The following is a 22,580-nucleotide window of genomic DNA, read 5'->3' on the forward strand; positions in this document are numbered from 1 at the left end:
CTATCTACCGCCCGTTATCTGATCTTATAATCAAGAAAGTCGATGCTGTTTTACTCTTCAAACGGAGGAAATCGACCCATAACCGCCTCAGCGTCTTCCAGCTCTTCCCTCAAAACCCGCCGATGTTCCTCGCTCCTCGCCCGAATCTCACATTTAAATGGAAGGGGCCGTATATTGAACCCCTGCGTATAGGCAAAAGTATCATAGCTACTCTCAGATCCATCGAGAGTTTTCGCTGGCCGAATCTCAAATGCCCACAGTAGGCGCGCCAGCGCAATGAAGAGGGAGTTCTGCGCCAGTCCGGCACCAGGACAAATGCGCCGGCCCCATCCGAATGAGCTATGGCCTTCTTTAGCAGGGTGAGACTTTGGCGGTGATGCCTCAGCGATGTCTTCTTCTGGCAGGGGAGGAAGATATGGCAGGTTGGCCGGATCGATGGACAGGAAGCGGAGTGGGTTAAAGTGGTGTGGGTTCGGGTAATAAATTGGGTTGAGATTGATGGCCCATGAGTTGGAGAGAATTGTCGTGCCCTTCGGGATTGTGTAGCCCTTATATGTGTCGGCAACAGAGTTGGCATGTGGTGTTCCCCCCAGTACGGCGACGGGGCGGATTCGAAGCGTCTCATTGCACAGTGCCTTGATATACGGCAGAGTCGCCTCATCACTGAACCGCGGTAATCGGGAAGTTCCAATAATGTGATCGAGTTCCGCATGCGCAATGGCTTGAACGCCTGGGTTTGTCACTAACATGAGGATGGCGCTGCAGAGCGTACTAGCCGTTGTGTCACTGCCAGCCCCAAAGAGCGATGCAGGCACAAACGAGAAGTCCCGTTCACCGAGGACATCAAAAGCAGCGGGGTCGGACTCGCGTGCTTCAAGAAGCAATTTTGTCAGGGAGTCGGGGACCAGGTTAGAGTTCTTGAGTTCATCCTGGACACGGCGTACAAGACTCATATTTGTAGCAGCCTCTTCACGACCTCGGCGTTGAATCTCTGCTTTCCATGGCGCAATAATATTTGGCACATGCTTGAGCCAGGGAATTGTCTCAGCGAGAAATCGGCCTGGCACATTGAGGGATGCCGAGTACTGCATAAACCCAAGTCTTTCGCGAATGACCTTCGAACTCATAGAATCTATCCTATGGCCGTAGGCAATGCTGAAAACTACACTTGCCGTGAACCGGTCGATCAGCATCTCGTATGATTCCGGCCCATCAAGTAGGGCAGCACACAACCTCGTGGCCTCGGCTTCTTGCACGGGCTTGTACAGGCGGAGAGCGGAGGGATTCAATGCCTGATGAAGCATACGTCGTCTAATTTGCCATTCCTTTCCATAAGGCTGCACCAGAATGCCTGCATTGTCCCAGTATAGTTCTCCCATTACAACGAACCGGGGGCGGGAGCTGAACTTAGTGCTCCGCTTTTCGAGGAGGTCTACCGCCACATTCGGATCAGAAATCACAATTGTGGGACGGCGACCAATCCACAGTGTGAATATTGGACCGTACTGTTGAGACCATTTCTCGAATTGGACCCATGGAGCTGATGTTGGGATTATTAGTTGGTTGCCGAGGAAGGGAAGAGGTATTGGTCCAGGGGGAGGCGAAGGAATAATAAGATGTCGTGGACAAGCACTGATAGTATTGGAAGCGCGATGATTGCAAAGGCGAAGGTGTATGGTTTTGCAAGCAAAAGTTGATGGAGGGAGGATATTGCAAAGCTATCCGTAGGCGATGTGAGAGTCATGTTTGTGGTGTAGTTATACATTTGGGTGTTCTCCGTCTCAATTATGCAGAAGAATATAGTTATTGCAGCCAATTTCTCATGGCATATCGTAGCTTTCTGTCAATCTCCAGAATGATCATACCTCAACATCAGTAGATGGCCGTGCATTCGGTGTTATAACTGCCGGGAACCGGCCCCACGACTCCACATTGGGGGAGGGGAACTGCGGGGATGGGCAAATTTGCACAATAAGGATCGCAACTATATCTGCATTTTGCCGGAGCAGAAGTTGGTATGATGTGGGGCAGCTAGAGGTGCCTATTACTATCTATTAGCTGTGAATTTTAGTTATTCGTAATGCTGATCGGTCAGGGATATATGGTACGATCCGGGAGGATCGAGACCCCTCGTAGCCAAAAATCATTATTATTATCTGTTCTTTTACATGATACCGGACTTTTCTTTGCTCATTAATTCGGACCTAGACGGAAGCTGTTCCTCCTACCAGTTCCATCACTCCCAAAAACCCTTTTCAAACTCGAAAGCCCTACATGCTTACCTCAGCACAACGTCCCAATCAGGGCGTATCATGTGCTGTCGATCTCCCCCGGCCGAGGAATAATGTGGACGGTTTCTTTCTCTGTCTCACTTCCCAGTTCAAAGACCCGGCATCACCACCATCTTCGATGCAGCGGGAGCAGCATATCCTGAGTTGATGGAACGTACCGGGCGTCGATGCCGTCGCGTCGCAGTCATACCAAGTCCCGGAAGGGCTGTCTGGAGTGTAAACGGAGACATATTAAGGTAGGTTCGTTCATGTGCAAATTGGTCACTCAGCACGCCGTGTGTACACCCGCGATTGAAACCCATAGTTTTGAATTGCAATATTTTTACTCTCCTACAAAATATACTGCTCTCAGCAATGTTAAAAGCCCAATCTAACATATTGCCAGTGCGATGAGGGGAGCCCGAAGTGCTCGCTATGCAAAAGGCGAAAACTCGAGTGTACTTATCCACCCCCAAACGAAGAAGACAGCCCCCCTGAGACATCAACGGCTCATGATGGGTCTGACAATGGGTCTCTGACGCCAATTACGGGAGATCCGTGGTCGACCCGCATGCTGGAGACAAGACTGCTACATCAGTACTTAACCTCGACGTACCACACTTTGTCCGAAGATGATATATCGGCCCATCATTTTTCTATCAGCATTCCTCGTATGGCTACTCTCTTCCCATACTTGCTTGACAGCATGTTCGCACTTTCTGCATTACACCTGGCCTCAATCGAGGCCGTTAACCGTCAACCATGGATTAATGCTGCCTTGCGCTACCAGAGCCAGGCGTGTTCTGGGCTCGGGAAGGTTCTCTCCAACATCTCACCGCAGCATCAAGAACCAGCCTTCATGTCGTCCGTATTCATCATGTTGTTTGCGACCGGTCTTCCGAGTATATCCCCTGAAAACCGCCCCACAGATCCTCTTTCTGCGGTTCTCGAGGTCCGCACATTGATCACTGGCTGCGCCATGTTGTTCAATCAGATCAACTCGTTTGACAGTGAGGGCGAGCTGAAGGGCTGGCAATGCTTTAGTGACCGACTCGAAGACCTCAAAAAGAGAAACCTCAATAGGTATGCAATTTCCTTCCAAAGTATGCACCAAGTGCTAGGCATTGACATCTTTTGCAGCGATGGATTATTAGATGCACGAATGTTAAAACTGCTGGAGTTACACAAGTATGTCCCCTTGCAAATGGAGTATCCCACACGGTACTGATTATTATAGAAAAATCATGGAATCGCTCGGCCGATTGCACACCACCATCGACAAACTCCAGGGCCCAGAAAAAGTTACATATCAAACGACTTGGCAACTTCTTTACCGGGCCGTTGAGCCGTGGCCCAAGACTGGCCCATATGGAGGCCCTATTGCATGGCCGCTCTTCATCAACGAAGAATATCTATCGCTTCTCCAAAAGGGCGACTGGTTAGCCCGGATTTTATTCCTACATTATGGGGTATGCATGCGCCTTCTGTCCCACCGATGGTACGTCCGTGACTGGGGCTGCCAGCTTGTTGTTGCGACATTGGAACCACTAGAAGAGATCCCGTCGGAGTGGGTCGAGAGTGTTGCGTGGATTAGACAAGCGGTAGATGCTGATAGCTAGTCTATACAATTAACAATAAATGCTTGTCACGCAATTAGTAGGTGCACAGTAGAGTATGTCAAGGACACTGTGCTGCGATTAATGGCATCTAGTGTAGTTATCCATTTACGCCGAGGCTTGGCAATTAATAATTAGCTTATCGGCGGGGTCTCGTGCCCCTTCCTCGTACCGACGGAATCGTTGTTATCTTCTTCTTCCATTTATAATCAACAGAAACGCTAGTGATAACGGAACAAAAGGGATGTTTCAGCACTCTCTCTCTCTCTCTCTCTCACGCTACGGTTGAAGACACGCAGTTGTGGACTTTTCTAGAATCGCCAACCCCAAATCAAACCTTCCTAGCGGGTCTTGGCCGCCAGGATCCCTGCCAAGTGGAATGCCCATGCCACACCCTTCAGCGATCGGCACACAAGATGCGGAGAAATTGGTAAATAAGTACCCTGCTTCTTGCCCTATTTTACCCCTTTACTGCTGGCGTGGTCATTGAGAGAATAACCATTGTAATAGCCCCTGTTGCCCTCATCCACACCATCCTCCCTTGAGTCGGGAACAGCTGTTGGAACCCCTTCAACATCACGTATTGGAAGGTGGGAAAGGCTTGCAAGTATGGTTCGACCGATGAAATTCCGCTTCTTCGCGGTACTGTCCCTGGTCTTGGTGGTGGTGCATTTGCCTAATGTTTACACGTCGCCGCTGGAACTCTTGGATCGTGATCTCGATGACCGCGATGCTTCCCATCGGGGTATTGGACCTGGCAAGCTGGGCGCTGTTGCTAGTGAGAACTCGATCTGTTCACGCCATGGAACAGACATTCTGGAAAAGGGCGGTAATGCCGCTGATGCTGTCGGTCTTCTTCTCTCACACTATATAAATGCTTTTTACTTACACGGATTGTAACAGTTGATTACGACCCAATTCTGTGTTGGAGTTATCGGTCCGTTTCTGATAAATCATGACTTTCAGTGCATTGCTAACGCTGTTTAGGGATGTACCATAGTGGTATCGGCGGAGGAGGCTTCATGCTCGTACACGCACCCAATGGCTCCTACGAGTTCATTGATTTCCGCGAGACAGCCCCGGCAGCCGCCTTCCAGGAAATGTACAGAAACAACACCGACGCTTCGATCTTCGGCGGACTGGCTAGGTAGGTATGGCATTCTGTATTGGGAAAGATACGCTAATGCCAATGTAAGCGGTGTGCCCGGCGAAGTTCGCGGCCTGGAGCATCTTCACAAGAACTATGGGTCCCTGCCGTGGGCTACACTCTTGGAGCCCGCTATCCGGACCGCCCGTGAAGGCTTCCCCGTCACAGCGGACCTAGTCAATTACATGAACTCGGCAGTCGGCGACGGACCTGACTTCCTCGTCAATGACCCCACATGGGCCCTGGACTTTGCCCCGAATGGCACGCGCTTGGGCGTGGGAGACATCATCACCCGGCGGCGCTATGCGGATACACTCGAAGTTATTGCACAGCAGGGCCCTGATGCTTTCTACTCAGGCCCCATTGCCGAAACCATGATTAATGCGCTGCAGCGCGCAAATGGCACAATGACCCTAGAAGATCTGCGCGACTATGATGTTGCTATCCGCAATATCTCTCAGATCGATTACCGTGGCTACACAATTACTAGTACCAGTGCGCCTTCTAGTGGTATTGTCGCTATGAGTATTCTGAAAATCCTCGACACTTACAAGGACTTCTTCTCGTCTGAGAAATCAGTGGATCTGAGCACCCATCGTATGGACGAGGCGATGCGCTTTGGCTACGGCGAGGTAAGATTGCTCTTTCCGGCACTCAATGCAACTCCCTAATCATCATTTGCACAGAGAACGGAACTCGGCGATCCTCTGTTTGTCAAAGGAATGTATGAATATGAGCGCAGCATGCTGAACCAGTCCACCATCGACGAGATTCATTCCAAGATATCCGACCTTCACACACTGAATATATCCGCTTATGACCCCGCGGGGCTGGAGAGTTTGGACACGTATGTCTCACTCACCTGCTTGATTATCCTTTGCATGTATGATTAACTCTGTGCTTTAGCCCGGGAACTTCCCACATCGCAGCAGCGGACCACTCCGGTCTCGCGATCTCGGTCATCACGACTATCAATCTCCTTTTCGGCAGTCAAGTCATGGTCCCTGAGACGGGAATCATCATGAATGACGAAATGAATGGTATGCATCTACCCCTCCCAAAAATAGTCCATTTGTCTCATTGGATTGCTCCAGACTTCTCGATCCCCGGATCCTCCAACTCCTTTGGCTTCATCCCTTCCCCTGCGAACTACATCCGACCCGGCAAGCGACCTCTCTCATCCTGTACACCTGCCATTGTGACCCGACCCGATGGGTCACTCTATCTGATCACCGGTGCCGCAGGAGGCAGCCGCATCATCACCGCCACGGTGCAGAATATCATCCATGTCGTCGACCAGGGATTGACTGCTGCGGAAGCGCTGGCCAAACCGCGGCTGCATGACCAGCTTGTTCCCAACCAGGTCACCTTCGAGTACGCCTATGACAACTCTACTGTTGCATTCATGGAGTCACGGGGTCACAACGTTACCTGGGTTGCTCCTGGGCAGAGCACGGCGCAGGCAATTCGTGTCCTGCCGAATGGCACTTTTGATGCTGCGGGAGAGCCGAGACAATTGAGCTCGGCTGGATATTCTGTATAGAGTGATCGTGCGAGAATATATATAGAGAGCGTGGATTGGCATAGATGATTCTGCTAGTGGCACAAAGGCCCGGTAACACATTTACACCCCAACGCTAAGTGACGGTAGACTGGGCACCTTTAGAGCCCTTTTAAGCCTGTATCTGCTTTACTCACTGCTCTCGTAGCCCTTCCTAGGGAGACCAGAGGGGAAATTTAATAATGTGGCAGGTGGAATACGTCGAAGAATAGACTCCTGTACATCGTTGGCTTTTACTATACACCACGTAGAAGCGGCATAGCATAGCAAATGAAGTTGCTATCTCTCGCTCTGGCCTCGGAGAAGGTTCAGCTCCACGAGCAGTGGAACAACTCTTAAAGATAGCGTTCGAAAGTCAAGATACTTCGCTAAAGAAATGGCGCGATAGTGCCTAAAGCTACAGGAAGACCATCAAGTCGCGATGCCAGGCGCGTTGCATAAGGGTCTAACACCAAATATCGAGCTCTTCTACCTGAAAGACCTAGTAGAAAATGTGATGTCTTTTGTGTCATCATCCAGTTTCATAATCTCAAAGGTCAGCCAGAAGTCGCTGATAGGTAAGGATACTGTTCATTTTTGTTCTAGACACATAGCAGTGCTAATGCTGATCCTTGTTCGTAGAACCAAACCCTTCATGCACGACGATTCCTAACTGTATACTGCCCGATCGTTCAAATTATCGAGTATATGGTTTCAAAGCCATTGCACAGCGGTACTAACTAATGGCGAAGATATGTACCCACGCATTATCTCAACGGAGACAACGCCTTGGACGAATGAGTACTCTAGTTATGATTGCGCAAAGACCGAAAGCGGCCCAGCATTTCGAAGAGCAGAATGAACTGCTCAGCTCGTATTACTTCCACGACTAGGAGTAGATTACTCTGTGTGTGGCAGCATTGAGATTCTTATACTAAATCCTGGTCCCCTAGCCTAATAACTGGAAACCCTAGCTGATCCCGGCGGGCGAGCGTCTGTTTCTTCCACTCCCTGAATGAACATAGCCGCACTTCAGAGTCCAAATGACCAAACGTATGCTGCGGGCTAGTAAACTGCAAGCTAGCCAATTCACCCGCGAGATCGACCTCGTGCTTCAAATCACCATCAACAAGTATGCGAATCGTCCCGATCCGCTCGTAGAGGATCTTCCCGTATAAAGCGGTATGATAACCCATGCGAAGGAGTGAACGAATTTCGGATAGGAGGAATTCCGCAAGCCACTCTGGGCGCGTGGTATACTGTTCGAGCTTAATGCCCTTTCCGGAGCTATCCCGGGCGGAGTTCCAAGATAGCCATCTCCGATAAGTCACTCCGTCTGGAGGAAAGGAGAGTTCGGGCTCCGCAGACTTGAAGTCAAGAACAAGTCCTTTAACGGTCACGTCATGATCTTCAAAGTTTAGGCTCCTAGAGCTAGGTGTAGGTCTTTCGCACTTTTCTTTCTTTTCGTCGACAGGCCCATATCGGAGAAACCGCTCAAGTAAGGCGTAAAAGCTCCAATGAATTCCATGGCGGCCCCCATCACCAACTTGGTAACGGGCTATATCTTTCGAGATAATATGGCCAAAGAGACGTACGTCCACGTAGAGAGTGGATACACGGTTTGTGATATGCGGGACTGATAGCCAGGTAGGGAAGAGATTAATGTCGTCTAAAACAGAGATGTCGAGAACGTATGTTGCTGATCCCATATGGTTAAGGACCGCCTTTGTCTGGGCAGCTAGTTGGCGGCAAGTTAGGAGGAGCCAAAGACAGTTAGAAGGACAGTGCGTGCTGCGTCGTTCGTGGTAGATTCCGCACAGGGCATGGCGCCATGCCTTGTACTCGATATCTTGGAAATCGACACGATCAGATTTAGAGGGTGTTGTGGGCGGCCTGCGGTGGCCACAGAGAACATGCTGGATAATAGTTTCGCGAAGCTCTTGGGGCAGATCCAACAAAGAAGGCATGTTGAGGTGGGGCGTTGAAAGAAATGGCTTTGGACTTACCAGCAGGTGTTTATATTATTAGACGCCCCAGGCTCGTTTTGTGTACTAGTAACTAACGTTACGTAACGTCATCAACACCCATCAACTACGCTCCTGAGTGGCCAGCAAAAATACTCATACTAGGTTACCTACTTAACGGCCTGTGCCCCACAAGATATCTTATACAGCTAGTTTTATGTACCTACTATGCGACACATCATCTACAAAACGTCATGGTTTATCTCTTTCCCTTCCTGCTGCGCTATCAACCCGTTGCTTTACCTTGTCGGGCAGCCTACGAGTGCCTACTTGGAACACAGCCTATTGATTTCTTTTCCTCATTCAGATAGTCGGCCGCAACCGACCGCTTCTATCAGGGTCCCGAAAGCTAGCCCCCGAAAATTGGGGCCCGACAACTAGCCCAAGCCGGTGCCGAATAATTGATGGGGAGAATGAGTGGGCGGCCCTGAGTGTCTCGCAGTTTTTATATGGGACGGGCATGCCCTTAGTTATCTCTCGAAACATCTTCAGGTCTGAATTCACTCACAAAACCAAGATGGTCAGGCTTTCCTGTTTACTACTACTGTTGTCATCTACAGGGCTGCCAAGTGCTCGGCCGACCGAATCATCCCTCCAAGGCGCGGACGATAGCTCCTTTTCTGACTTTTCCTTCCCTCCTGCTTCTTCCAATGCCATTGGTGCTTTGAATTCTCCCTTGATCTCGCGTGGCAGGCTTTATCCTCGCATCGGCCGCAATGACAATTTCATGAAACACTTTGTGAAAGGCGCGAAGTTGTGGGACAAGTTCCAACACGACCTCCAAGACCATACGGGCGCGGCACCCAAACCAATCAGTTTGGTCTACGATGACCACACCGAGGGGTGGGAGGGCGAAGGAGATTGTGCGGTGCGAGTGCCTGTTCCTGGCAAAGATGGATGGAGATTTGAACGTCAGGAGGTCGAAGAGAGTGTCCAACTGAGCACTGTTTTTCAGGAGATCGGGCTAGACGGACAGGTGCAACTGGAGGGGCTTTACGCAACTTTATGGAAAGATCCAGAAATTGTCGTCTCTATCTACTTTGATTGTGCGAATGGAATCATGGTGCGATATTTGGCCTACCTGAGGTATCATGAGAACGGCCAATCGCACGATACAGATGATCATTGGTCTGACGTGTCATGGGCCCTATACGAGAAGGCTTGTCCTACCAGTCTTCAGGAGCTGCAATACGTTATTGTCACGCTGGTCAAAAATCCCGTCACCAAGGTTATCCTTGAGGACGCCACCGCGGCCGCGGGCCATTGGAATAAAAAAAACGCCAAGGAGAACAATTTTGTTCTTACCACCTGGGAACCATCCAGGCTCACCACGCCAATCTCAACGAGCAGCTGTTCGCCGGAGAGCAGAGATTGCGACTTTTTTGCTTTGCTCCACACGCCGAACGCTGTTGGGGTTCTCTATCTTCTCCGAGACCATATGCTACAGTTGAACTTTAAGAGTATCAAGAGCATCTCCGGGTTCCACGATTGTATCTATCAAAATGCAGAAGGGTCTGCATTTGTCAAATGGACCATGTTTATGAAACTGACATAGAGTACATAGGTAATGATATGAGGTCGCAACCAGGGTAGAGAGATCCACCGCACTCACTGTACTCCGTATACTTCACCGTACCTGGCCGTGGTCCGTGCGCATAATTCTTCGTTGGACCTTCTCCGCCGCGCCCATGATGTTTCCCTCCTCGTTTCTTCTTGCTCTCCAGCACTCTTGACCAGATCACCTGTCTTCCTTTCGGTAACTGACCGGACGCCCACCTGTCAGTGCACCATCCACGGGCCATCGCTCTGTCAAACCCGTAACTACGCCACGCGTCGTCGACGTGACTCACGTCTGGGCCATGCGGAAGCTGGTTGCCCATGGCTTTCACGGAACCCCAGGCGTCTGAGCGACCTTGAGCATCCGTGAGCCAGCCCTGACGTTGTCTGGCGCGCGATCTAACTAGATCCCTTTCCATTTACAGCCGAATCCTCAACCGGACCAAGCCATCTGCCTGCCCTGCATATGCGTCCCGCGCCATCGATTTCTTCACTCGCCGAACCCAACGTAGCCCAGTTTATACCAAAGATAGATACACGAGATGGCTTCCACCAACGGAGTCTCCGTCGTCATCTCGCCTCCATCAAACTTCGACCTCGATTCCTACAAACTACTCAACTTCAACGAGTCATTTGAGCAGCTGTTCGACCGCACCTGTGACGATATCCTGTCTGACCAAGCAAGCCTGGAGGCATCGAAATCCGAAGATACCGGCGTCGAGAACTTTTCAATTACGTCCTCTGATGGCGTGACGGATGAACCAGACCCTGCTGGCTCGGCGTCCAAAAAGTCGCGCTATGTTTATGTGCCTTCACCCAGGAAGATCAAGTATACGTACGGAAAGAAGGGTGTGACGAATCGAACGATCACAATGATTGATATTTTGAGTGACAACGAGGACGAGGCTACCCAGAAGCGTCGGAAACCGAGTGAGAGTAATGTCGATAATTTTGCAGGGGCCGAAGCCCCACTAGTGGACATGGACAACTCTGCTTTATCAAGTGATTTTGCCAGGAATTCTTCAAGCAGCGATGTCGATGTGGTAGAAGCAGAGGAAATTGCCTCGTTGGAGCCATCCAACCAGGATGAGCTCGGGCAGGGCGAAGACGAACGCAGTGAGAGCTCTGCGATAATTTCTGCGGAACCCGAAGAATTGCAGATGGAAACTACTGGAGTGTTGGGTGGATCTACCGACGACGCCCCGGATCGCGATGTCAAAGACGGGGTGGCGATCGAGGAAGATGCCATCTTGGCTGGACCAGCCTCTCCTCCGTCGTGTGCGTCCATGGCTTCAGCGGTTCCTCAGGTCCAGCCTTCTGCGACTGCGTTATCTTGGCAGAATAAGACCGACGCGTTGTTTGGCAAGACGACGCCTGAGAAGAAAAGCGTGTTAGCTGCTTCATCGGAGTATCTCAATCAAGACGACCTGATGCAGAGCGAGGGAGAGGACGAGATCAATCAGCAGGTAGACGGGCCGGACGAGAGAGCTAGCGATGTTTCAAGTCGCAATATCGGTGCGGCAGACGCAGAAGAAGATGCGAAATCCGAAAGGAATTTTGTTGACATTAAAACATTAACAGTGGACAACGTTGGATTTTCAAATGGACATACCGACGGTGCTTTGAATGGCGATCTCAAGGACGAGGCAATGGAGGAAGATGCTATCTTTGCTTCATTGGAGCCTTCCAAGCGAGACGGGCTGATGCAGTCCATTGTATCTCACCCATTCATGCAAGAAGGTGGTTACCCCGTGGTACGCTCCGAGCGGAGTGAATTCATCGACCACATCAGCACGGAAGCCACGAGCGCTGGAATGGACAAGATGTCCATCTATCTCCTGATCAAATACGTACGCAAATTGTACTTGAGTATGAATAGCTCGCTGTCCGATGCCGATATTGATGCTTTGGAGGGGTTTGAATTTGGCGATGAGCGACGGAAGAAGCGGAAGAGAAATCCGGATAGGCCCACGAAGAAGTCAAAGAGAAAGAAGCGACTCCTCGACAACGATGACTTACCCGAGAACACCGGACCAGACGAGAGCAATGAAACTCCTCGGAACTCCCAGACCGACATGCCGGATGCTTCCTTGGAGGACTCTACCTTGGTTCCAGACAATCTGCTCGAAGTCGAGGTCCCCGATCACCATTCTTCCAGCAAAGCCAAACGAAACAAGCGCAAGAGAGCGCGCCAGAAAAAGAAGAAGGCCGATAAACATCGCGAAAGCCTCTCGAAAGCAGCACTTCGCGAAGGTACTCCCCCTGCAAAGGACGTGACGCTGTCGACTCCAACGAAATCGAGAGGAACTCCCTCCAAAAGTCCCGGAAGCAGTCGCAAAAGCAGTCATGGTGAACTCCCAGCCGACCCAGGGCTCTGGGATGTGGATTTTTGATAACCGAGGACTCGCAAGGTGTGGCCTCCAGCGATGAGGTGATATCAAAATATTTCTCTGTCGACCGTTCTCCCAACAACAACAACCCACCATGCACACTCCGGCTGTACAATATGTCTATTCCTGAAGAGACCCGCAAGATCTTGCAAGAGTTGGATCTGCCATCGGATTTTCTGTTGTCTGATTCGTCTTTGAGCGATGTACCCAGCGATTTCGAACCTGATTCTCCCTTGCCTCCACCTCCAACGCTTTTCCCTGGCCAACGCACTCACCTTCCACCTCGGTATTCAACCCCCCGCCAAGATCACCTGCCAAATCCCCCACCAAAAGTGCCTATTTTCTCAAATCCGAGAATGCGACTCCATCGCGAACCAAACCGCCCAAAATCTCACCTTACTTCCCCTCGTTGTTAGGTGATCCCGGATCATGTCTTCCTTTTCCCCCGACCGATGCGCCATCATTTGGCCTCATCCAAGAACAGCTGGCACACGATCCTTTCCGACTGCTCATCGCGACAATCTTTCTCAATCGGACTCGAGGCGGAGTCGCCTTGCCGGTTCTTTTCCAAGTCTTTGAACGTTATCCAACCGTCGAGGCGATGGCTACTGCTGAGCTCTCTGACTTAGTGTCGATGATACACTGTCTGGGCTTTCAAAACCAGCGGGCGAAGAAATGCATTGGATTGGCACAAACCTGGCTTTCTGCTCCCCCGACCAACGGCAAGCGGTATCGCAAGCTCCACTACCCACAGAAATTGGATGGCCGCGATATTGGCCGCGATGAATGTGTCGACAATGACGACCCGCGCGTTGCGTGGGAGATTGCACACCTGCCCGGTGTCGGCGCATATTCCTTGGATAGCTGGCGAATCTTCTGTCGCGACGAACTGCGCGACCTGGCCACGGACTGGAAGGGGACTGGTGCTACAGCGGCTGATTTTGTCCCCGAGTGGAAAACTGTGCTACCGCAGGACAAGGAGCTACGCGCCTACCTGACTTGGATGTGGCTCAAGGAAGGCTGGCTGTGGGATCGCCATTCCGGCGACTTGATCCCGGCCAATGACAGGGTCCTACGGGCGGCGCAACGAGGCGGCGTAGCCCATGAAGAGCATGGGAACTGGGTGTTGGAGACCTCGCCTACCAAGCCGGCGAATGGGCTACATGCCGTGGAGTAAATGAATGATAAGCTGTACAGTAGTAGAATAAGTAGAATGATACCCTGATCATGATTTCAATTCTCGCCTAAATCCTAGTTAGAATAGTAGAGTTGTTGGGGCGAGAGGGCAAGCAGTCGTTGATGAAGCAGGGCAAACCACGTCACGGGGCGGGGAATTAGTACATCTTGCTGCGTCGGTTTCTTGCTTCGTCACCGCCCACTCGCCGCACCTACATGGTCCCTGAGCACACGAGCTTATTCCTTTGTTTCCTCCATTATTCGAAGTTATCCCATCGCCGGAGCTCGTCCTCGTGCTCTCGCGGAATGCTGGAACTCCTGCCCCAGCTTCCAGGGATTCGATAAGCTGCCGTCCACCAGTGACAGCCCGCTTCCTGCCCAACCTAAGCGCCAGGCAGACGAGCATCTCGGGGAATTGGTGGCCCAAAATAGCATCCCTCCGTGGCGGTGCAACCTGCTGCTCCTCTGAGGTAAACCGACCGTGACCGATGAACCCGCGGGATTCGATCCTCGTTCTTTGCTCTCGCCGCCCACTAGCCCGCCAGCCATGCTGCCGTTGAGAATTAACCGAGATCGCGACAGGAACGGCTACACTCGCAAATCGTCCTCGACCTCCAAAAACAAAAACAAACAGCGTTCGTCACTGGCTCGGTCCGCCCGTCCTTCAACCAAGGATCGTGCCCGCGACCCCCCCACGGCTCCCTCCTCCACTTCTCTCTCGTCCTCCTCATCCGTCACGTCCACCACGTCCTCCGATCCGGACCCTCCCCACCAACGCAGGTCCTCGATGCCGAGCGTCGAAACCGAGCGGTCGGGGACCACCTCGTTCCTGAATGACTCCAGGACCAGCCTGCCATACCCGACATTTTCCAAGGCCCACAGCAAGGAGGCCGTTCGCCAGCCGGATATCCCAACACCGGACCCGACCGATCTGACCGACCGCAAAGAAAGTGGAAAGACAAACGGCAACAGCCATGACCGTACCGAGAACCATGCACCTCCCAGCCCACCGCTGACAGGTGTCGATCAGTCATCATCGCGAAAAGGCACACCGGTCGATGAGCGGGATGCGAAGGGGACGGAGACGGAAAAGCCAAAGACAAAAAAAGCAAGCATCCGGATCAAAACCGGTAGCAACAGATCGTCGTCAAGTCTCTGGGCCAAGAAAGAGGATGCGATCAAATCCAGCAAGACCGCGCGATCGGAGACGCCCCCGAAACCCAAAACGCCCAAGGATGAGAAGGAAGCATCGCCTAGAGCGTCGCCTCGGACAACGACTCGCAAGACATCCAGATCCAAAATTCCCGACGAGAAGAAAATACCCAGAAAGTCCACCAGCCAGTCCACGATGTCCCCTTCGCGATCCAACGTTACGGTCCGCGAGACGGGCGCAGAGTCTATCGACGGAGGGTCTGATGCAACCTCCATTGCTCCCAACCAGCAGTATACAGCTCCACGCAAACCCATGACACCGCCTGTAAATCCCCCATCTCGGAACCAGATGCGGTCTTCGATGTCCCATCGCCACACACCGAGTGATGACTCGTTTGACTATGGACGACCCATCATGACAGGCCCTGCATATGGAGCCCCTCCGCCACCTCCGCCTCCGCCCGAAGTACCGGTTTCCATTCCGAGGGTTGATTATCTTCTTCAGCACGGTGGTCTGGACCACAAAGTACCGAAAACACTGCTTTGGAACCTCGGCGTAGCAGATCCTTTCTCTCAGCAGCAGCCGCAGACTCAAGTCGCAGCTCAAAAGCTCTTTGAACCATTCAATCATCTGCTGGATGACTATCAAAAAGTTATGAACAAGAATGGCTCGCTGGCGGTGGCTACAGGGTACCGATCAGTTGCTCGGCGCCTACTCGATCGTCTCGAGGCTGTCTTTGCACGCGACATCTCATCCGAGCCCTGCCAGTGTCGGATGTGCGATAACTCAGAGACAGAGGAACGACCAGAGGGTGTAAGTTGGGGCGAGGTGCTCGAACTGGTGTCAGGACGCCGAGAACTACCCACATGGCCACCTTTCATCATGGCACCGACTGTCGAGACGGCGATGCAGGGCGACGAGCATATCCCAATGCAGAAACTGGATATTGACGTGCCGGAAGAATATCGCGAACACTACAGACGACAGTCCCAAAAGACCAAGGTGGCTGTCGATAAATGGCTTTCGGAGCAAACGGACCAAGTCAGCAGTGCGCCCAACGAGGTCGACGATGAAACTTTGACATTCGCCATGTTGACGCATCTGGAGCAACAAGAGCGCTCTCTTTTCTGCACCTTGCTTGGTATCAACTCCTCTACTCCCGTTCCACGGTCAGACGACGAGCCCCGACCTAAGTCCTCTGCACTTGTATCCTCGGGAATAGCCATTCAACGGCTCTACCGACTTTCGTCACTACCTCGAGACCCTGAGATAGCCATGTACATGTTAAACAATCGGGAACTGCACCATGTCCTGGCCACACTTGCCGCCATCAGTGATGACGAATGGGAGATTCTCATCTCCGGCCGATTCGATGGATTCCTCCGTAGCGGAGCTGAAGACGGCATTCCCTCTGCCACAACTTCCGGCTCTCGCTGGAATAGCAACCGTTCCAACACCCCCTTCAGTACAGGCGGAATCTCCCGTGGTACTACTCCCAGCCACATGGACGGCAGTTTCCGGCCGGCGAGCCAGCCGAATGGCGGTCCATCCTCCCCCGCCTCTTTTGGCGGCCCCATCGCTCTAGACGAGGAAACCGAGATCGCCGCGTTAGCCGAAGTCGAACGGGACATTTTCTTGGGAATGGAGGCCCTGGAGGACGCATTTGAAGCTCTGCATTGCAAAGCCGAAGTTGTGCGTCGGGCTCTTCGCGAGCGTGGGGCCGGCTTGTCAGTGGCCAACCAGAGCCGCCGCGGCTCATACGTCGAGGCGCGTATGGGCACCCCCTTCTCTGCGATGGGCAATACATGGGAAAGTGGAACGGAAGACGACTTCCTCGATGATGACCGCTCCCTCGCCCCGGATGACTCGGCCAGTAACATCAGCTCTAGCCGTCGGCGTCGACCTAAGAGACGCACTGAGCGACGCACCCCAGCCCCCGTAGAGGAAGAAGATGAAGAGGAAGACCGGTCGTATGTGAATCGTCGCGATGGACGAAATGCACGGCGAAGGTAGTTTCGGGGTTATTTGAACAGTGAATAGCATGGAAAGATGGTTATAGCATTGTACCGGATCTGATTTCCTCACCGATGATGAATTGATACCCTCCTTCATATGCTCTGTTCTTGTTATTTCGTGGATTGTATTCTTCATGCGCAGATTGGATACCGTAATGAGCGATTTTGTCCATTTCCTTCCATATTTATTAGATTCTAATGACCGCGGAGTGCACACAACACGGCTGTGAGGCTCGCTCAACGTTCTGAATGGGCAATGCCGTTTTTCAGCCCCGAACCCACCTCACGCCAACAATTAAGTGGATCACTTCTCCGTGTCTTCCTTTCTAATAACCAGTATAGACGATATTAGCACTCCTTCTGACTCCTTCCCCCATATAAATACTAAGTGTGCCGCGGCGTGCCAGGTCAAACGACCCATGGATGGTCGAGCGGTTGAACGAATGGATGGCCGAGCGACAAATGTCTCGTGAGCTGGTCTTTAAAGGACTCACTAACATCTTATGCTATTCAATCAAAATGCAAAAAGAGCTAGAGAACTCTTTTAAATCTCTCTCTGTGTCCGACGACGACAGCACAGAGCACGTCACCGAAACGGCCTTCATTTCATTCCTCACTCAAACTGGAGCGATCCCGCAACCCATGCCGGAAACCGGACCCATTCCCTATCGAACCCTCCACTATCTATCTGGTTACCCACTGCATCACTATCCGTTTCCAGCTCTATCATTAGATGGTCGGCTTTGCGCTTTCGGATGGTTGATCCCATGGAGAGATGGGATCTGGTACGAGCAAGGCCCGGGTGCACACAGGCGCACGCCCGCCGATGCAACGCGCGCAATTTTCCAGAGCATAGCGACAGGCCGCGAAGGCGAAAAGCTTCCATATAATCCGGATGAATGGAGCAGACAAGCTCTGAGAAGGGCTTTTGAATTTCCCGAGTCGAATTCGCAGTATCGCGACTCGGCCAATTGTATATGTAAGCCAACCGTTTTCAAGCCCCTGTCACCCGCTTGGACTATCCAGGGGGGTGATCTTGCATCTGGAGATTCGAACAGTGGAGTTGACCTACTATTGAAGAAGAATTCTCCGCGGGCAACGTTTGTTCAAAAGCTTCATGGGGAGGATGAATCAATCTATATTCCTACTGTTTGGAAGAGGCAACCGACATGTTGAATTGGATCTGGATGGAGTTGAGATGTGGGCTGAGAAATGAAGATTATTCTTGGCACAATATAATTCTGGGGCAAATTTTTACATTGCCACCTCTCCGTGACCAAATCAGGAATAATAGCAGAGAAATACCGAGTATTCTACATTGGAAGTTTTGACGGTATGATTACTTGCTCATGGACGACGCCACTAACTGGTAAATTCATATAATAGTCTTGTTTTAGCCTGAACGGCGACATTATGAACCCCGATATTTCACTTGGCACTTACGCGAACCACACTTGCATTGCCACTTATTACAAAGCTAAACAAGGCTCCGATGCCCATGTTGAAAGCTGGACAGCACGCGAGGCCAAGTTACATCGTAGATGGCAATGGTAGCGATGTCTATGATCATCAGAGCACGCAAAGTAAGCAAAACAAGGCAGGGACAATTGAGTCAGACACGGAATGATCGGGGCAAATTACTCGTAAAGGTTTGACAGGCACGATATTCCAACAGGACTATTGACAGTTTGGAGTCGCGTGTCTGGGGCGTGTCTGGAGCATTTGCACTTTTTAAGAAGACGACTAAATGAGAACAACCGGATCCGCTCCAACCATAATAATACGTAATAATGGCGTTTAGCAGGGCCTGATGGGTGGAATAAAATTTACTAGTTACTGAAAGTTAGTCTAGATTATCAAGTCGGGCGATGGCCGAGTTAATAAACTAACTAGTCCACTATGATCGGCGGTCGTTGACGGAGTCGCCGACAGAATAGGATTGGACAGTCAGTATTATTAAACAATCAAGTTCATGGCGGATATTCGCGTGGAATAAATGATTAATGGTTTTCCGGATCGTCGGATACACCCGACCCAACCAACAAATAAAGCCTGGATCGAGTTTCGCGGCGGTCATATGCTCTATTTCCTGATGTGCAAAATCCGTTGCATGGAAAGTAACCCCTGAGATCGCCCCTAGCGAAAGCGAACGCGACGGCGTAGTGTTTAATCACCCTGGGATTATTTATCTTCTTGGTCCTGCCTGTATCTGTCTTATACTCACCGAGAGTCGTCCTAGTAGCCTGTAATTTGTCGTTTACCGAATCGTTGGCACATGTCGGAAATGATGTGCAGGTCACCGCTGCTCTAGAATCGGCTTGGCAGGAAAAGGGACCCGGCAGGCCCAGGCGAAAGGCGTACCCCACCCGCGGCCGGGTTCTCCCCCGTTGACAGATGATGACCAGGTACCGTGGTGCAGGTTCCTTCTTCACCGGGCGAATTACACCTGATTCAATATCTCAAAAATGATATTTTGCCGCAAAATGCAGGAACTCCGACAAGAACGCCGAGCCGATGACCCCTGACACGGGCAACAAAACACATGGCCGCCAGCGAACCTTGCGGGAATCGAGCAGCCTGTGGTTGAACTGTTTGTTGTGGAGCGTATCATATTATGACCCACTGGAACGGCTCAGGAATCGAGCCTGGTTATTGTTAAATCATCCTTTCAGGACCCAGAAAAAGCCAGCAAGATCGACATTGTTGCTCGACCCGTCGGCTTGGCCAACATTGGCGAAAAGAATCTGCCCTCAATAATTGGTCTCCTCGGATACCACAACTAATTGTCGGCTACCGCTTAATGGACGACTTGTTTGGATTGGCCAGGGCTTCTTGGGTCCCCGGTTCTTGCAGCCGCACTACAGCATTATTGCTGACCACTAGTCTCAAATAATACGAACAAACGAATCCATGAGGTGGCAAACACAAAGGTTGCCCCGCCTGTTGATGCAACTCGGAGGGACTACCGTTTTGATCCGGGGGTTGTGTGCCATGCTGGCCGGAACGAGTTGACCGTTTGTCCCCACTCGTGTTCCAGAAGTTTACCCCTGCAGCTGTAAGCAGTCTCCACTTGCCCTGGTCAAGGCGAGGCTTACGCGGAGAACACACATACGGATGGAATTCGTTACTGAGACAAATACGAGGCAGGTAATGTGAACCCTAGAAGTTCATAATTGCTCACCACAAGACGCAGGGGTTTCTTCGGTTCCTGGCCGTTATTCTTTTTCATTGGTCCCATGCACAGGCAATGCCAGCCACGGTCAGATCGGGGTCACAGTGAGCAATGTCGCCTAGATGGGTCCTTTTGTGCGTTGATTCGACATTCTAGCCAGAAAGTTCGAAGATTACCCACACGAGTCCCATAGCTGAGAGGGTCCCGGGCCGTTTGGGGTGGAGTGGATTTGAAGGCATGAAGGACTATGGAGTCCATGCCTCGATGGCCACAGTGTGTTGAGCCTAACCGAGATAGGCCCAGGATAGCTAGCTTAAGTGAAAGTTCAGTCGTGGAGGCCCGAGTCATACCACAAAGAGGCTTGTATGAAAATGACCATTGTCTGCCTTTCACTAGATGGAGCTTAGAGTTCTTTCAACCCACACAATACACTAGTGGATTCGTCCCACCCTGTCAAGTTCATCCACAAGCCTAATAATCCTGCTCTGCTATTTATGTTGGATCCTTGCCTCTTTGCTTTTTCCCTGCCAGGACACTTCTGAGGAGAGAGCGACTGCGTCACTCCTTTCAAAATATTCCGTTTCCATCACATTTACCGGCCTTGCCCTGTTTCTCGGAATTGTCCTCTCTATTGGAATCATCTTCCCGAACCCGATTCACGCCCAAGAAGAGTTCGATTCTTTGCTTCTTTCACTCAAGCAATGATGACGATTTGTTTTATAGTCTGATAACAGCAAGCACGAAGCACAAAATGCGTGGGCTTCTATTATTGGACATGATGCGCAGTGTCGCAGAGGAGGGAAATACACTGGTCCCGCGGTCCACTGGCAAGGTTGAGCTGGACATCGATCCTCTACCACTCGCACAACGTCGAGGACTCATTGCAGTTACGGTCATGGCATTTCTTTCTCTCATTGCCACGGCAACTCTTCTCATCTTCATTACCTACCGCCTGATCTTCTGGCGCGGAAAATACACCAGATACATCGGGTACAACCAATACATTATCCTCATCTATAATCTGGTCCTTGCAGATTTTCAGCAAGCACTGGGATTTTTGCTCTGTTTGAGATGGATTCTCACGGACAAAATCCAGTCTGGTACCGCTGCATGCTTTCTTCAAGGGCTGTGGCTTCAAATCGGTGACCCCGGTAGCGGCGCTTTCGTCCTGGCTATCGCTTTTCACACATTTCTACTCGTCGTCTTGGGGAAAAAGATGTCTTATAAGGTGTTTGTTTCCTTTGTTATCGGTGTCTGGGTCTTTGTGGCTGTTATTGTCACAATCCCGTTGGCAATGTACGGAGTCGATGTCTTCATCCCATCTGGTGCCTGGTGCTGGATCAACGAGGAGTATGAGACAGTTCGCTTGTGGACTCACTATTTCTGGATCTTCCTTGCCGAGTTTGGAACTGTTTGTCTCTACGCAGTAATGTACTTCCAACTGCGCAAGCAAATCGCACAGTCATCTATTCTCGGAAACAGTCAACTTGAGAGCCTGAAGCGTCTGCGACGAGTGGTCGGTTACATGACTATCTATCCAGTGGTCTACATTGTCCTTTCTTTGCCCTTAGCCGCTGGACGAATGGCCACCCAGAATGGCCAAACTCCCAGCGTGACCTTTTTCTGCTGTGCCGGTGCCATCATCACCAGTTCCGGATTGGCAGATGTCACTCTCTACACGCTTACTCGTCGCAATCTTATCGGCGACTCTGAGCCGAGCGAGGATCGATCTTACCACAAATTTGACAAGAGCCGCAAAGGTGAAACACACATGACAACTATCACAGCCGAGCAGAGGATGAATCGGAAGTTTGGAATCGGCGACGACGATCTTGATCGCGATGGCTCAACGGATAACATTGTGCAACCCATGGAGATGGATGATCTCGGCAAGGTTTACCAAGAAACCACCATTGAGATCACACACGAAGCCGTATCCTCGTCAGAAGACGGTGGGCGCACGAGCAAAGACTTTCCTGATCCACCATCGCGTGTCGAATGGAGGAGATAACAGTACGTTTGAGTTCATAGTCGGTTGTGCTGATTGCATGTTATTGTGCCGAAAAAAGAATAGGCTACCATCAATAGGGTAGACTTTCATAATATTTTTTTGGAATTTTCTTGCAACCCAATTATTACCACTTTCCCCAAGTAAGATTGGCCGTCTACGGCCCCAGAAATCCTGGTTCAGGATCTATGTTGATCCGGTGCGACTGTTGACTGACCTGGGCGCCTAACCAGAGATGAGAAAAGCGCTCGTCACAGGACCTTAGAGCCATCGCCATCGCAAAATCAACAAGGGAGAAAGAGCAAGAAGTCTACACACTGCTTGAGTCGACCTTAGGGAGCACCCACGTCCAGTCCCATCTGTCGCCCCGCAAAGCTGAACAAGGATCGGGGGAATCGCCAGTATTACGGAGAATTCTCAACCCAGATCTCCTCCACTCGCACCCGACGTGGGGCCGAATAGAAGATTACATAGGACTGAACATCGCCTGTGCGGAACACCATTTTCACCAA

At 51.2% G+C, this 22,580-nt stretch overlaps 9 protein-coding genes across 9 annotated transcripts; 7 read left to right on the plus strand and 2 right to left on the minus strand.

Annotated features, from left to right (window-relative positions):
• Nucleotides 1-50: 50 nt before the first annotated feature.
• N7474_003178 (cytochrome P450) lies at nucleotides 51-1,379 on the minus strand (the record flags this gene model as incomplete). The annotated part of the gene is made up of 1 exon (XM_057194593.1): nucleotides 51-1,379. The coding sequence occupies one exon, from the start codon at nucleotides 1,377-1,379 to the stop codon at nucleotides 51-53; it is 1,329 nt and encodes a 442-aa protein (XP_057055948.1).
• Nucleotides 1,380-2,841: 1,462 nt separating this feature from the next.
• On the plus strand, nucleotides 2,842-3,889 carry N7474_003179 (uncharacterized protein; the record flags this gene model as incomplete). The annotated part of the gene is made up of 2 exons (XM_057194594.1): nucleotides 2,842-3,458; nucleotides 3,508-3,889. The coding sequence occupies 2 exons, from the start codon at nucleotides 2,842-2,844 to the stop codon at nucleotides 3,887-3,889; spliced, it is 999 nt and encodes a 332-aa protein (XP_057055949.1).
• Nucleotides 3,890-4,495: 606 nt separating this feature from the next.
• Nucleotides 4,496-6,576, plus strand: N7474_003180 (gamma-glutamyltransferase; the record flags this gene model as incomplete). Its single annotated transcript, XM_057194595.1, has 7 exons — nucleotides 4,496-4,732; nucleotides 4,790-4,823; nucleotides 4,874-5,033; nucleotides 5,083-5,665; nucleotides 5,720-5,880; nucleotides 5,940-6,073; nucleotides 6,128-6,576. The coding sequence occupies 7 exons, from the start codon at nucleotides 4,496-4,498 to the stop codon at nucleotides 6,574-6,576; spliced, it is 1,758 nt and encodes a 585-aa protein (XP_057055950.1).
• Nucleotides 6,577-7,502: 926 nt separating this feature from the next.
• On the minus strand, nucleotides 7,503-8,540 carry N7474_003181 (uncharacterized protein; the record flags this gene model as incomplete). The annotated part of the gene is made up of 1 exon (XM_057194596.1): nucleotides 7,503-8,540. One exon carries the CDS (start codon nucleotides 8,538-8,540, stop codon nucleotides 7,503-7,505), a length of 1,038 nt encoding a protein of 345 aa, XP_057055951.1.
• A 574-nt stretch (nucleotides 8,541-9,114) lies between these two features.
• Nucleotides 9,115-10,152, plus strand: N7474_003182 (uncharacterized protein; the record flags this gene model as incomplete). The annotated part of the gene is made up of 1 exon (XM_057194597.1): nucleotides 9,115-10,152. One exon carries the CDS (start codon nucleotides 9,115-9,117, stop codon nucleotides 10,150-10,152), a length of 1,038 nt encoding a protein of 345 aa, XP_057055952.1.
• A 544-nt stretch (nucleotides 10,153-10,696) lies between these two features.
• N7474_003183 (uncharacterized protein) lies at nucleotides 10,697-12,547 on the plus strand (the record flags this gene model as incomplete). The annotated part of the gene is made up of 1 exon (XM_057194598.1): nucleotides 10,697-12,547. The coding sequence occupies one exon, from the start codon at nucleotides 10,697-10,699 to the stop codon at nucleotides 12,545-12,547; it is 1,851 nt and encodes a 616-aa protein (XP_057055953.1).
• A 113-nt stretch (nucleotides 12,548-12,660) lies between these two features.
• Nucleotides 12,661-13,721, plus strand: N7474_003184 (uncharacterized protein; the record flags this gene model as incomplete). The annotated part of the gene is made up of 2 exons (XM_057194599.1): nucleotides 12,661-12,830; nucleotides 12,878-13,721. The coding sequence occupies 2 exons, from the start codon at nucleotides 12,661-12,663 to the stop codon at nucleotides 13,719-13,721; spliced, it is 1,014 nt and encodes a 337-aa protein (XP_057055954.1).
• A 546-nt stretch (nucleotides 13,722-14,267) lies between these two features.
• N7474_003185 (uncharacterized protein) lies at nucleotides 14,268-16,886 on the plus strand (the record flags this gene model as incomplete). The annotated part of the gene is made up of 1 exon (XM_057194600.1): nucleotides 14,268-16,886. The coding sequence occupies one exon, from the start codon at nucleotides 14,268-14,270 to the stop codon at nucleotides 16,884-16,886; it is 2,619 nt and encodes an 872-aa protein (XP_057055955.1).
• A 3,925-nt stretch (nucleotides 16,887-20,811) lies between these two features.
• gprC lies at nucleotides 20,812-22,071 on the plus strand (the record flags this gene model as incomplete). Its single annotated transcript, XM_057194601.1, has 1 exon — nucleotides 20,812-22,071. One exon carries the CDS (start codon nucleotides 20,812-20,814, stop codon nucleotides 22,069-22,071), a length of 1,260 nt encoding a protein of 419 aa, XP_057055956.1.
• Between the last annotated feature and the right edge of the window lie 509 nt (nucleotides 22,072-22,580).

The sequence above is a fragment of the Penicillium riverlandense genome, assembly GCF_028828495.1.
Source record: "Penicillium riverlandense strain IBT 135883 chromosome Unknown utg000002l_segment0_segment0, whole genome shotgun sequence".
In the NCBI taxonomy this organism is placed as follows: domain Eukaryota; kingdom Fungi; phylum Ascomycota; class Eurotiomycetes; order Eurotiales; family Aspergillaceae; genus Penicillium; species Penicillium riverlandense.